Below are 13,225 nucleotides of genomic sequence, written 5' to 3' on the forward strand. Positions count from 1 at the left end.
TTCTAGAGGGAATCTTGCACCCCTCTTGAATTGTTTGATTTGGGTAATGGGGCAAAGAAAGGCCATCTGACGTGGAAATTTATGGACCGGGGTGGGATGGGTTATAAATGATCACTTCTCCCTCTTGCACCTTTCTGTAATTTGTATTAGTAGAGAATAAAAATACAAACATACCTAACGGTTAATTGAAGATTTCATAAATTAGAAAATAAGGTAGGGGCAAGCAAGAAAAATTGAAAAAAAATGAACCAAACTGACAGAACTGAATAAAAAATTTTAGTTAATCGAACCGATCAGTTTGGTTTCAGTTAATCAATATAAAAAACTAACGGTTAATTGAACCGACCAGTATACATATATTTTATATATGTCTATGTCTATTATATATATATTATAAACGGATATATTATATATATATTATAAATGAAAAAATCTATGATACAAGAAAGATATGGTATGGGAAGAGTTTTCACCAATCAAAACCTACCTACAAATTTTGATAAATAACACTTGATTGGATATCATGTTTATGATTCCAGTTGATTGGTCAGAAATTATTCGAATGTTATATCTTTCTGGTATTATAGTCGAATCCATTATAAATATATATTATTTATAATATAATCTTTTTTTATGTATTTTTAATCTTTTTATAATATAATATATTTTATATTTATTATATATAATATTATGAAAATTGAAAAATCCATGAACCGAACCGATCGGTCGGTTTTCCAAAAATCGGTACCACCGATTCAGTTTGAAAAAAAGGACCGAACCGTGGGCACCATAAAAGATGGGTGGCTTGATAAAAAAGGAAGGGCATTTTCGTAAAATTAGGATTTCATTACCAAAACCTGGGTTTCCAGTCCAATGAGCAAAGCAAGAAAGAGGGGAAAAAAAGAAAGGCAGAGAGATTGTTCGTCTCCCTGCTCGCGTCAGATCGGATCTTTCTAGATCCGTTAATTAATCTTTGGAACAACATGTAATTTTGATAGAAACCCTAACCCTCTTGATCTTCACCTGCTCCCTCTCTCCAATTTTCGTTTTTTTTTTTCTAAATTATATTCCATTTTTTTGATCGATTTCGTCGATAACACACCGTTCAATCCAACATTTGAAAACTAAAAAAAACCCTAGTTTTCATGGCTACCACTGCTGATGCAACTTCCAATAATCTGTCCCCTCGTTCCTCTGGATTTTCTGGTGACATTTTCAACACTCCCCAATTACGTAGGAGGAATCTATCGTCTCCTTGGGCCCATGTGGTTCGAGGGGATTCTGAAGCGGTCACCGCTTCTCCTTCTTCGCCATCATCACCAATGATTGCAACTCAAGAGCAAATCCCCGATTCTGATTGCACTACTGTGAAAGTGTCATCATCTGAAAATTCTGTAGCGGACAGTCCGTCGGAGAACGATGCTGGAATGAGCAATGTCGCGCGGGCAAAGAGGCAGGCTTGGAACAAGCTTTCGAATGGGGCTGTCGAGCTTGGCCCGGTCATGGGGGCTGTCTCTTGGCCCGCACTCTCCGAGTCCACTAAGGCCTTGCCGAAGTCATCAACTGATTCTTTGAAAGGTCTATCTGATGGATCCGTCTCAATTCCTCAGGTCCGATTCTCACTTTTGTCTCTTTTTAAGTTTATGTATATATGCATGTAGGCGTATTTGATATGGTTTGTTGTTACTGTTTTTTGTTCAAAGGTTATTACATCCGCATGCATGTCTTTGAATTTCTTTCTGTTACTCTTAGGGTCCTATTGTTACATCTTCTCAACAAAAAGAATCTACTAATAATGCAACCACTAATTCAACCCCAAACCATGTATTCTCCACACGCCAGAAATCCATGAAGCGTGGTGGTGGTGGGGGCGGATCCGCAAATGGCAATTTCAGTCAGCCGCCACCACCACCGCCAGCTCCAGCTATGGAAATGCCTCAGAACAACAAGTCCGGAAAGCCTCCTCAGGTGGTTCTGGAATCCGCTCCACGAGATCCTTCGCACAAGAGCAACAACTGGGAAACTGGACAGAGGGGAGGATTTGTTTCACAATCCCACATTGGCAACGATCACCCTCAACAGCGTAATTCGTTCCGGAGGGGCAATGGTGGGTCCCATCCTCGTAGTGATGGTACCCACCATAACAATTACGGGAGCAGACGGGATCAGGATCGAGGGAACCATGAATGGAATTCTCATCGGGGCTTTAACGGTAGAGATGTCCATATGCAGCAACAGAGAATGGTTCCAAGGGGCTTCATAAGGCCTCCGCCACCTAATTCTACACCATTTATTGGCCCTCCGCCTGTGCGCCCATTTGGGAACCCTATGGGTTTCCCTGGTAAGTTATATTTTTGGTCAGTTGTTATGTTTCCAAATGTGGGTATGCACTAATATTTTCTTTCATTTCAGATGTGACATCACCAGTATATTATGTTCCCGCTCCTCCACCGGAACCCTTCAGGGGTGTGCCATTTATTCATCATACACCACCTCCTATGTTTTTTCCTACCCTGGATCCTCAATTGTGTGCAATGCTGGTGAGACAGATAGATTATTATTTCAGGTATCTTTCTTGGTTGATGCATTCCAAATGCTTAAATATTCATTAATTGATACTTTTGTTTCTCTCTTTGCTATCTAGTTTTTTTTTGGGAACCTAGTAGCTCATGCAATACTTGGCTATTTATGTTTCATTTTTTGCAGTCCTGAGAATTTATGTAAAGATATCTTCTTGCGGCAGAACATGGACGAACAGGGTTGGGTACCTGTCTCGTTGATTTCCAGCTTCAATCGAGTGAGTTTCTTTCTTTTATTTTTGCTTGCTTGCTTGTTGAGTGGGTGCTTTCTTAGTTATTTGTGATCAATCTAGTGAAGATGATATTGCTTCATTTTTATTGTGAATCTAGGAGTACCAATTTCTTATCTATCAATGCTGTAATCGTCTTTTTCTTCCTCCTTCCTCCACCTCTCTTTCTCTGAGTCCTTTATCCTCAAAGCATGCAAATGCAATGGAGCAATGCCATTGTATCTAATGTTCTTGTTTGAAAACCTATCTGACCTGATCAGACAACTTTACAAAATCAAAGCATGCAATGCCAACGCCAATGAGTATTTTCACAAGAGAAGGTCCAAATTATATCTTTCTCATATGTGTGTTTCATGTAAAGAACAAAACCCAAAATTAGGGCCTTTTGTTATGAAGTCATACATGTAAAGATTAGCACCTTTTAGTATTTTCCAACGTCTCTAATCCGTTCCTTTTTGGAATTTGGGAGTTTTTTTTTCCATTATTCTGATGCATGTGGAATCCCTCTGTAGATTTGGGAAACCCTTTTTCAAATGTAGTTCTTCTCTCCACCCAAAAAAAGGGTTATTATCTGAAACACTCCTCTGCTTTTGTGACTTTCTCTTGGATTTACCCTAACTTGTTGATACCTTAAGAGATCCCCTGTCAAACATTTTTCCATTAGAAAATTAACAGTGTTTGCAAGATACAATGATGCCCCTTCAACTCCATCCTTTGAACGACAATTTCAAAAATAGGCCTATCCATTCACTCAAATCAAACTGGTGGTGGGTTGTGAGATGGGTGAATCATGAATGCGAAATAGGCAATGAAATAGGAGAGAGAAATAAACCAGAAGTATTTGTCATAAAATTAGTTAATAAGGTAGATTGGTTGGCATAGTTGTCAACCTAGGTGCTTACCTAGGCAACAAAAATAACAAGTGGTCACCTTATTATAGTATCATTTATATCGATGCATCTTATTAATGTGTGTGAATACATTCTATTATATACTATATATCATTTATACTTTATTCTAATGTTTTCCTATTTGAAATATAAAAGATCAAAAGGTTTTGAGGAGAGAAAAAGAAAGAAATAATAGAAGTATAGATGCTTTTTTTTTTTTTTTTAAATCCTCCCCTCTCTCTTCAATATAAAACAGCAACTGCATCCTTTTTTCTATTTTACTTTCCATCTTGAATTTTTACCATATAGAGTTAATAACCTACTTTAGTTGCTAATTGATATGAAATTACTCTATTAAATGCTTATTATAGTAGTATTATTTTTGAAAGTAATGAAATCCATATATGTAAAAGATTTTTTATCTTTTAGATATATAAAACTAGCGTAAAGTTACTTCTTTATATTATAAAATTCTCATTTTATAATTCTTTCAACAACATGGCTGATACTTTGGCATCACAACTCACAAGGGACAAATAACAAATAGCTGATGGGTGGTTCCACAGGGGAACTGATTGTAACATAGCAAATGAAAATATAATGCAAATGGGTTAGTAGAAAGGGTTAGCCTATCAAGAAAGGGTGCTTGGAAATCGATCATTGCTGAATAGGATATCCCTCCAGTACAAGAAAATTGAACCTGTGTAGAAAAAATTTCCTTTCAGTATTGATTACCTAGATTTCCATGTTGAAACTTGAAAGTTGAAACTAGTTTGAACAGGCAGGTAGAACCTTGAAGCACTCACATCCTACCTACAAACAAATATGTGGTTAACCTTAATTCTATGCTGGAAAAGCATGGAAAATGCTTGTGTGCAAAGAATTATTTTTTGAAAATATCAGTTTTAAAGGCACAAGGCACACAAAAAGCACAAAGGGCATTTTGTGCTTGAGGTTAAAGGCACAGGGCGAGGCACTTGGCTTTTTGAAGCAAGGCGCAAAAAATTTAAAAATTTCAAAAATTATGTTAAAAATTGCAAAAAAATGTAAAAATTTCAAAATTAATTAAAAAAATTAAAATAAGATTAGTTAAAAATACACTTTATTTCTAAACTAAACATTTTAAAAATTTTATTAGCTCAAATTAAAATACATAACCATAACATATAAAAATATTCAAAGTGAAAATGCAAACAATAAAATCAAATATATATAGCATATAAAACATATTCAAGTATGTCAAACTTTCAATTTATTTATTTCTTTCCTAATTGCACCATTTCAAATAGATAATATGATGTTAAATATATTTCATTCCTAATTCTCCGAGCTGCCTTTTGTACCAAGCCCTTTGAGGCAAGCCCACCCAAACAAATCCATGTTAATTCATTTGCTTCACTCACTCACTTACTGAACTTCAAGAATCCCCTAATATTTATTTGTTTGGGCTTGCCTCAATTGAAAAGAAAAATAGAAAATCACATGAAAAAGAGACCCTACAACAAATCAAAAAGGGAAAGAGTAGAAGCAAAATAAAGTAGTCAAGTAAGCGAACCCACACTTACACTCTCTTACACCTAACTAACCTAACTATTGAAATCAAAGCAACTCTAAAACTGAAAGGCAAGCCAAGAAAACCTGGACATGTAAAATTGTGTTAATCAGTCAAGAAGGATGTGGAAGAAGACCACCACCAATAACTCCACCAGCACCTCCTAATGTCACCACCAAAACCACCAGCAGCACCACCTATACCACCAGCACGACCTAACTATTGAAATCAAAGCAACTCTAAAACTGAAAGGCAAGCCAAGAAAACCTGGACATGTAAAATTGTGTTAATCAGTCAAGAAGGATGTGGAAGAAGACCACCACCAATAACTCCACCAGCACCTCCTAATGTCACCACCAAAACCACCAGCAGCACCACCTATACCACCAGCACGACCTACAGTGCTACCACCTATACCACCAGCACCGCCAATGCCACCCAAGCCACCCATGGGTAGTACACTGGCTACCCCACCAACAGTCCAACACCATCTGCACCTCAGAGCCTAGCAAGTCCATTGGCTCCACCTAGACCCTCGACTCCACCAAGTATGCCAGTGCCATCGAGCCCACCGACTCCACCAAGTCCACCAAGCTTGCCAGCTCCACCGAACCCACCACCTGCACCAGCTCCCCAACCAACTCTTCCAGCAACCTCAACAAAGCCGCCAACACCACCATATGCGATTAAGTTCTCTGGTTATTGAGGCCAGCATCCTTGAGTATGTTTTTAGCAGTCGTTTTGAGGGCAGTATCCTTAGGTACGCACCTAGCACTTATGTTTATAACTGTTAGAGTGAGCACTAACATGATACACCACCTCTCTCTCTCAGTGTACTTGAGCACCTCAAGGGGCTTGGTCGGGGGTCTAGGAGTGGAGCCCTTGGTGTAGCCACTGTGCTTCAGAAAAACAAAAAAGCACAAGAATTAACAAAGGTGTGTGCCTGAGCTGAGGCACAAAGTGCACCAGGTGCACACCTAGGCGTACTAGGCATCTGCCTATTCAAACTTCAAAGGGGCTGTGCCTGGGCCTAGGTGAGGCAAAGACCCTAAAATGTGCCTTGCCTGTGCACCTAGTTGCACCTAGTTGTCTGAACTTACTGCCCAAAAAACAAGGAAGCCCTATCCTTGTCAGAGTGAGGGATCTTTTAAAATGGAAACAACCAGAATAGCTTAAAAGAGAACAACATATGATATTTCTGCTGACATTTTTTTCCTGATGTACCTCGGCCTCATGTTGAAATTTCTTGCAAGTTTTGAGCATATTTAAAGTTTTACCATTAATTCCCCTCTATAGACGGCCTTCCTTTACAGAATGGAAGGCTTTAACAATCTGTGCTCCGATTTTAAAGATGTCATTTTTGCCTAGTTTAACTTTTGCTGGCTGATATATGCTCCAAGATAGGAAAGTGGTGGCAGATATATGCTCCATGCTTCTGTAATGGATTCTGTTGTATCCTGAGTTTGAGGGCATGTATGGTGAGGTTCTTGGTTCACAATATTACCTGATGAAAATTCTCTTGTTAGTCTAGTTATTTTTTTTTTCTATTCATCATCCATTGTAAGAAGTCAGGAGTGTTTTTCCAGTCCTAGTTTGGTTATTCTTCCTTAGTGTTGTTGTGATTTATAAAATCTGCAGGTATGGTTTGGAAGGGGGCATGAGGTTGATTACTTTGATCCAGAAGTTTTAGTTCTTACTTGTAGTTATTATTAAATCATAGTTGACAAGGCATCACCTTGACAACAAGGTACCCTTAGTGGGGCATCTAGGCTGAATGCCATTACTTGTTTAAAAAAGATACCTTTCTAGGTGGCTAGACATCCACCTTGGTGGAACAAAAATGTTCTTCCTGTTCTTCTTCCTGTTATCTTTTAGCTTCAGGATTAGGGTCTTCCTTTTCTTCCCATTTACGAGACTGAAAAATCTTGTAGTGCCACAACTGCCATTCCCCATTTTCCATTTTCACCTGGATTTCTATGTTTTTAGGGAATTTCATATCTTTTAACAATCTTTTCCAATTCAATTTTCATATTTTTCCTTTCAAACTTTTTTATTGTGTCAATTCTCTATTCTCAATTCTGTCTGATTATTCTATTTGGAATAGGAGTGGCGATTTTTTCTCCCAGCTGTCCAAAAATTTCCATGCTTTTATCCATCTTATAATGCCATGCACATACATCTAGCTCCAGATTTTATCTTGGATTCTGAGCTGGAATATTTTGTTTATTATGCATGGATATCATACATTCTTCATGGGTTGATAGTGCCCTTTTAGAAATTTCATTATTCCTAACGGTAATCCGGGTTATGTAATGTATTTTCTGATTATGATCTATCTGTTTTATTTATATTACCAGGAAGTGTTTCATTTCCACATGTATGGCTATTTAGGAGTTTAATGGTAGTGGTAACGTTACTAATATTAGATTGTATTTAGTTTTTTTGTGTTTCTTCAATATTGTTTTATCCTCTAATTTGTTATCATCTATCTGACTATCCTTGAAAACTAGATTTTGCTCCCTTGGTTATTCTATTTTTGTTGTTTGGATTAGGCATTTACCCTTTATGGTTGACGAATGCATATATATAAGATTATTATATTTCTTTGGAAATTGTCTTAGTTCATTTCATGTATGCACCAAAAAAATGCTATTTGGAAATCTATGCCTGATTTCTAGGTATTTTGTCCATTTTTGCACAACGATTGTCTGCTTTATTTGTCCATTCAACTAGTAGAATATGTGGAGCTTTATTTAATACATAGTCAATTTTCTATAATATCAACTCTTTTCAACAGGTGTTCTTTTTAACTCCCATCTTAGTATGTTAGCAAGGTTCTGATGCTAATACACAGGGTTATAATTTGCTCCATCGTTTTGCTTTGCAGGTTAAGCAGCTGACAAATAATATCCCATTTATACTGGAAGCAGTACGCAGTTCAACTGTTGTGGAAGTTCAGGTATGTTCCTGCATATACTTAAAAGAGTCCAACTATGGTGCATTCACTAGTATTTGTTGATGTTAAATCAGTCATGTTAAAAGACATCACATGGTCTACTTGCTTTTCATTAGTTCATGTCTCACAAGTTGTACCTATTTAACAACGTTAACGATGTCAGCTATGTGTCCTTTTATCACCAGTTCACATTTTTTGCTGCACATTGCAATTGATGCACCAAGGTCACATTTGAGGCTGTCACTTTATTTCGTGAGTGTGCATTACTCTCTTTTTAATAGAAACAGGCTTGGAAATTTCCTTGCCATCAACATTGGTCCATGCGATAATATTTTTGAATAATTTTTTGCTTTAGCAACCTTGAATGAGACTTATACATGGTTACTGAGGGATCATAATAGGAACATTTTTTAATCAGTATGGAGAAAGTGGAGATAGTGGGGGAGGTAGTTTAGGAGAAATTTTAGGAGAGACTATTATTTAGGCTATCGAGAATGAGAGAGAGAGAGAGATTTTAGGTAATTTTTTTACGGAGAGTGAGAACATCTCATTGGTTGTTTTAAAAACGACATGGAATAAAAAAATTCTAGACTGCTGTATTTTAGTGTGTGTGTGTGTGCGTGTGTCTATATATATATATAGCTAGGATTTTGTTAACATATTAGCTATTGGAAATTTCCTTGCCATCAACATTGGTTCATGTTGGTAATTTTTGAATAAATTTTTGCTTTTAGCAACCTTGAATGAGGCTCATACATGGGTACTGACGGATCATCATAATAGGAACATTTTTTAATCAGTATGGATTCCACGGTTGAGAGTGTGATGACAACATTCATTATATTCTATGCATTCATTATGTGTTTTTTTTTGCTAAGTACATAATTATATTCATAGAAAGCGGCTAAATAATGTTCTTTCATTATTCACGTATTTAAATGTGTCTTCCCCTTTTCTTGTAGGGTGACAAAATAAGGAGGCGTAACGAGTGGATGAATTGGCCACTACCCCCATATGGTCAGTTTGTTACTAGCCCAGGTCCACAGTCCCCAACTGTACCCAGTTACAATTTGTTGGCAAGCCGTGTCCAGAGTATTGGACTAGATGAGGTCCATGAGGAGAAGAGCACTAAAGATATTAGTAAAAGGAATTCTACAGACTCTCATTCTGAGGCTATTTTGAGTAGGTCATCATCTGGGGATTTGAATAGCCCGTCACAAGAATCTGGTGGAGAGGTAATTGGTGATGTCACTGGTCAAGTTGTCTCTGATCCTTCCATGTTGGCAAGAAGTTCTATCGAGAGCCAGTCATGCTAGGGCATAGTTCTTTTTCATTTTGGAGGGAGGTTATTTGTGAGGAAATAGGGTGGGTGGGGAAATGGAAATGGAAGGGTTGGAAGGCCTCAGTTTTTTGCTGAAAACTGGTCTTCCCATGACACGTAAAGAAGAGTGGCAACATTTCCTAATAGGAAAGGGAACACATGAAAAAAGGGAAAAAGGGTTAGGAATTTAGTAAAAGAAAAGGAAAGAGACCAAAGGGATAAGCTTAGTTTCTGATTTTTGAGCTAGTACACTGACAATATTGGCATGTATAGGTTTGCTGTTGATCAATGGTGTCTTTTTTTTTCCTTGTGGCAATTTCTCGTGGCATGGTTGTGGCTTTGGAATGGGAAGCAAATTTTTAGGTATTTCCATAGCCAGCCCTCAACTCTTAAATTTTTAATTTATGGGTCGCACTACATTTGGGGAGTGAGGATGAATATTTGAGTGAGTTTGAGTTCAGTGGACGGTGGATAATGCCATCTGCTGCTGCTGCTACACATCTGTCTTCATCTTTCATTTTATGCCTTTTGCATCTACTGATACATAATACTTAGCATCTTCAATATTATACCTTTTCTTTAAGACTGTAAGATTACTATAAACAGTGCCCCTAATCGGCTAATCCACAGGAGTGAGATACCTTTTGTCTTGTTAGATTAGAATGGTTCGTGGATGATTGGATCCACATGTTTTAAACTTTGGAATAATTTGGTGGGATTGATTGCATTGTTTCTTGAATATTGATCCCAAAACCTAAATTTTGGCCATTTGATAATGTGGTTGGCATTGCTTGAAACTTGAAAATATTACATGTTATCAATATTTGGAGGTGCTTGATCAGTGAATTCCACTTTTTATGGCAAAACAAAATTAAAAAAAAGGGATCGCTGAACTCCACGTTTGAGGAAGATTGTATACTTGATTCTTTTTGACGCAATTGGGTGGTGTGTGTTAAAGCCACTCCTTTAACTTAAACGCAATTTACACTGATCGGTATGGCCTGTCCCCTCTCTAACTTAATGCAGTGAACACCTGACCTGTCTTACCCACTCGGCCTGTCCTGAGGACCTGACTGCACATCAGGAACATCTTTTATGTTTGCGTTTATTATTCATGGAAGATGCTCCCAATATAGGGTGGGATGTAGCTGTAAGGCACCTTCTATGAGGAGCTAGGGAATGCTTGGTTTCCTTTTTTTTTTTTTAGGGAAAATGACTGATCATTCCAGGTCAGAATTTTGTAGCACCACCGTATAGGGGGATGTTGCAGTGTACTTAACTTTTTTTTATTCTTAGGGTTTTTTTTTTGGATAAAAGACTTAATTATGACTTACCCTGAATTTTTTAATATAACTTGAAAATACATTGCGACTCTTTTATCCTTTATATTCTTTCAAATTTTTAAAATCTACCTTAAAATTATCAAACTCATGAGTGGTGGGTTCTCTCTCTCTCCTTTATCAACAGTTGAGGTAGTTTCTAGTGGCGGTTAGCAGGCTACAAATAGTTAAAGCTTGGTTTTTCACCAAGCTGTTTTACAGTACAAGAATTTTGAAAGCTTACCTTTCCTCTATTTTATCTAGAAAATGGCCTAACTTTCTTCTTCTACCTCACTTGTTATTTTCTTCACTTTTCTGTCTAGAAGAGCAAAATAGGATTTTAAAAATTTTAAATGAATTGTTTTATTGATGGAGGTATGTTTAAGTCTAATGGGGTCACCTCAGAGGGTATATTTAAGTCTATTTGAAAAATTTAGAGTGCATTAAAGTCAATTTATGAAAACTCGGGTATATTTAAGTCTTTTACCCTTCTTTTTTCAATAGCCGAAAGAACCCATCAAGGATGAACTCAGAGAACCCTGATTTTTTTCAAGTAAATATATAAGGGAGCCTCATTGGCAGATGATATCTTCATTGCATTTCTGCTATTAGTAATTTGCCAAGAATGGATTCAATATGGTTGACGAGGCTCCTCAGCGTGTGTTTGAAAATGATCAGAAGATCAGCAGCAATGGGGTGACCTGATAATTGAGATGAGACCATGCCGATCGGGTGTTTTTTTTTCCCTGCTTTTGGGTATTAGCCGCTGATGAGTGATGAGTGGTTTTACTAATATACATTTTTCAACATGGTATAAACAACTTTCTAGGAAATACATACAGGCTAAGAGAGAAATATTTGGAGGATTCATTGTTAAAGCAAGAGGTGGTTTTATTCCGAAGAGGTAATCGATATCAGTCCAGATTGGTTGGAGACAAAATCTTGCACACTGGGCTGGGGAACAAATTACGAGTGAACACGACAGTGTTCCGTGAACTGGTGTTATAGGTCCCACATGGGCCCTGGGTTTATGAAACACTGGTGTGTTTACACAAAGATTGGTTCCCCAGCCCAGTGTGTAAAATGTTGTTTCCAGCCAATCCAGTCCCGATCGATGGTTTGATTTACCAGCGGCAGTTTTTCCCCGGATACAAATCCCTGCTGCCTATTCTTCTCTAGTTTTTTTCCCAGATATTTGTATCTTCATAGAATCTAGTCTGTTAGAATTCATTGACAATATCAGAATCCTTTAATTATTCAAAATTTGGATTAGAATATATTAACAGGAAAGTTCAAATGTATCACCTACTGCACAACAGCACAATATCATTGGGGTGAAGAGGGGTATGTTCTGAAAAATTAATGAACAGTAAAAGACATTTTTCTCCTTTTATTTCTTTTGCGTCAATATTAACTTTTATTCTTTAGAGAGGCGTATTTAAGTAATTTTTCAAATCATGGGGTATGTTTAAGTATTTTAGTCAAATCACAGGGTATATTGAAGTAATTAACCTTTCTTTATCCCTTCCCCACAAAAAAAATAGATTTTTTTTTAAAAAAAATTTGATGTTTAGACTTATCTATAAATGTTTAACTTATATCTTTACCTCTAGTTGCACACATGCATAACACGTCCTTACATTAGTCATTATAATTTAAATTCTCTAAACATTCTCCCAAAAAAATCTCTAAACATTGCCTTTTGCATTATTTATTATACACATTTAAATATGAAATTGAAGAAAAATGATCAAGTCAGTTAAGTGATTCAATGGCTAGGTGAGACCATAATTTTCATAACCATTAGTGTTTGGGTTCAAATTTTCACACCCTCAAAGTATTTTGGGGTTTATTTTAAGAAAAGTTTAATTCAGAGGCCAATTCGCCAAGTTCAATCAAGGTTTGTTCTTCTGGTAGCATAAACCCCTAAACCCTAGAATTGGCTTGGGTAGGGATCAATTACAAGAATTTAGAATCAGACCCTATCCAATAACAAATTAGATAAGATTGATTCAAAGCCAGTTTGAAATCGTTTCCATTTGTTTCAAGGTAGAACCTATCCATTTCTTGTGAGTTATAATATGTCACATGAATTGTTGAAACTCTGATCGAACTGCTTTTATGCAAAAAAAAAAAAAGAAAAAGTTATGCGATGGAAATAAAAGTAAAAAGATGTTACAAGATATGTCCTGGCCTCTAATTACCACGTAGAGTCATGGTAAAATTCTCTGATCGATGATTGGGTTAATTATGCCATGATTCAACTTCAACCAATGAATGTTGAAATATGTGGGAGCTTTGGAAAGCCTGCAAGTCGATCAGTTATCTATACTATAGTGTTTTCCACATGATGCCACATACTTTTGTTTTGTGTCCTT

General features: G+C 36.9%; 1 protein-coding gene across 2 annotated transcripts; it reads left to right on the plus strand.

Annotated features, from left to right (window-relative positions):
• The first annotated feature begins 811 nt into the window (after positions 1-811).
• On the plus strand, positions 812-10,267 carry LOC104603646 (la-related protein 1C-like). Of its 2 annotated transcripts, none has more exons than XM_010267724.3 (6): positions 812-1,610; positions 1,843-2,341; positions 2,413-2,566; positions 2,707-2,797; positions 8,139-8,210; positions 9,170-10,267. In XM_010267724.3, the coding sequence occupies exons 1-6, from the start codon at positions 1,146-1,148 to the stop codon at positions 9,521-9,523; spliced, it is 1,635 nt and encodes a 544-aa protein (XP_010266026.1). In that variant the 5' UTR covers positions 812-1,145; the 3' UTR covers positions 9,524-10,267. The 2 variants fall into 2 exon arrangements, with proteins under 2 accessions (XP_010266026.1, XP_010266025.1); XM_010267723.3 differs by having other exon boundaries at positions 839-1,610; positions 1,753-2,341.
• Positions 10,268-13,225: the final 2,958 nt, after the last annotated feature.

This window comes from Nelumbo nucifera, chromosome 5 (genome assembly GCF_055504915.1).
Source record: "Nelumbo nucifera cultivar China Antique chromosome 5, China Antique-T2T, whole genome shotgun sequence".
Classification (NCBI taxonomy): domain Eukaryota; kingdom Viridiplantae; phylum Streptophyta; class Magnoliopsida; order Proteales; family Nelumbonaceae; genus Nelumbo; species Nelumbo nucifera.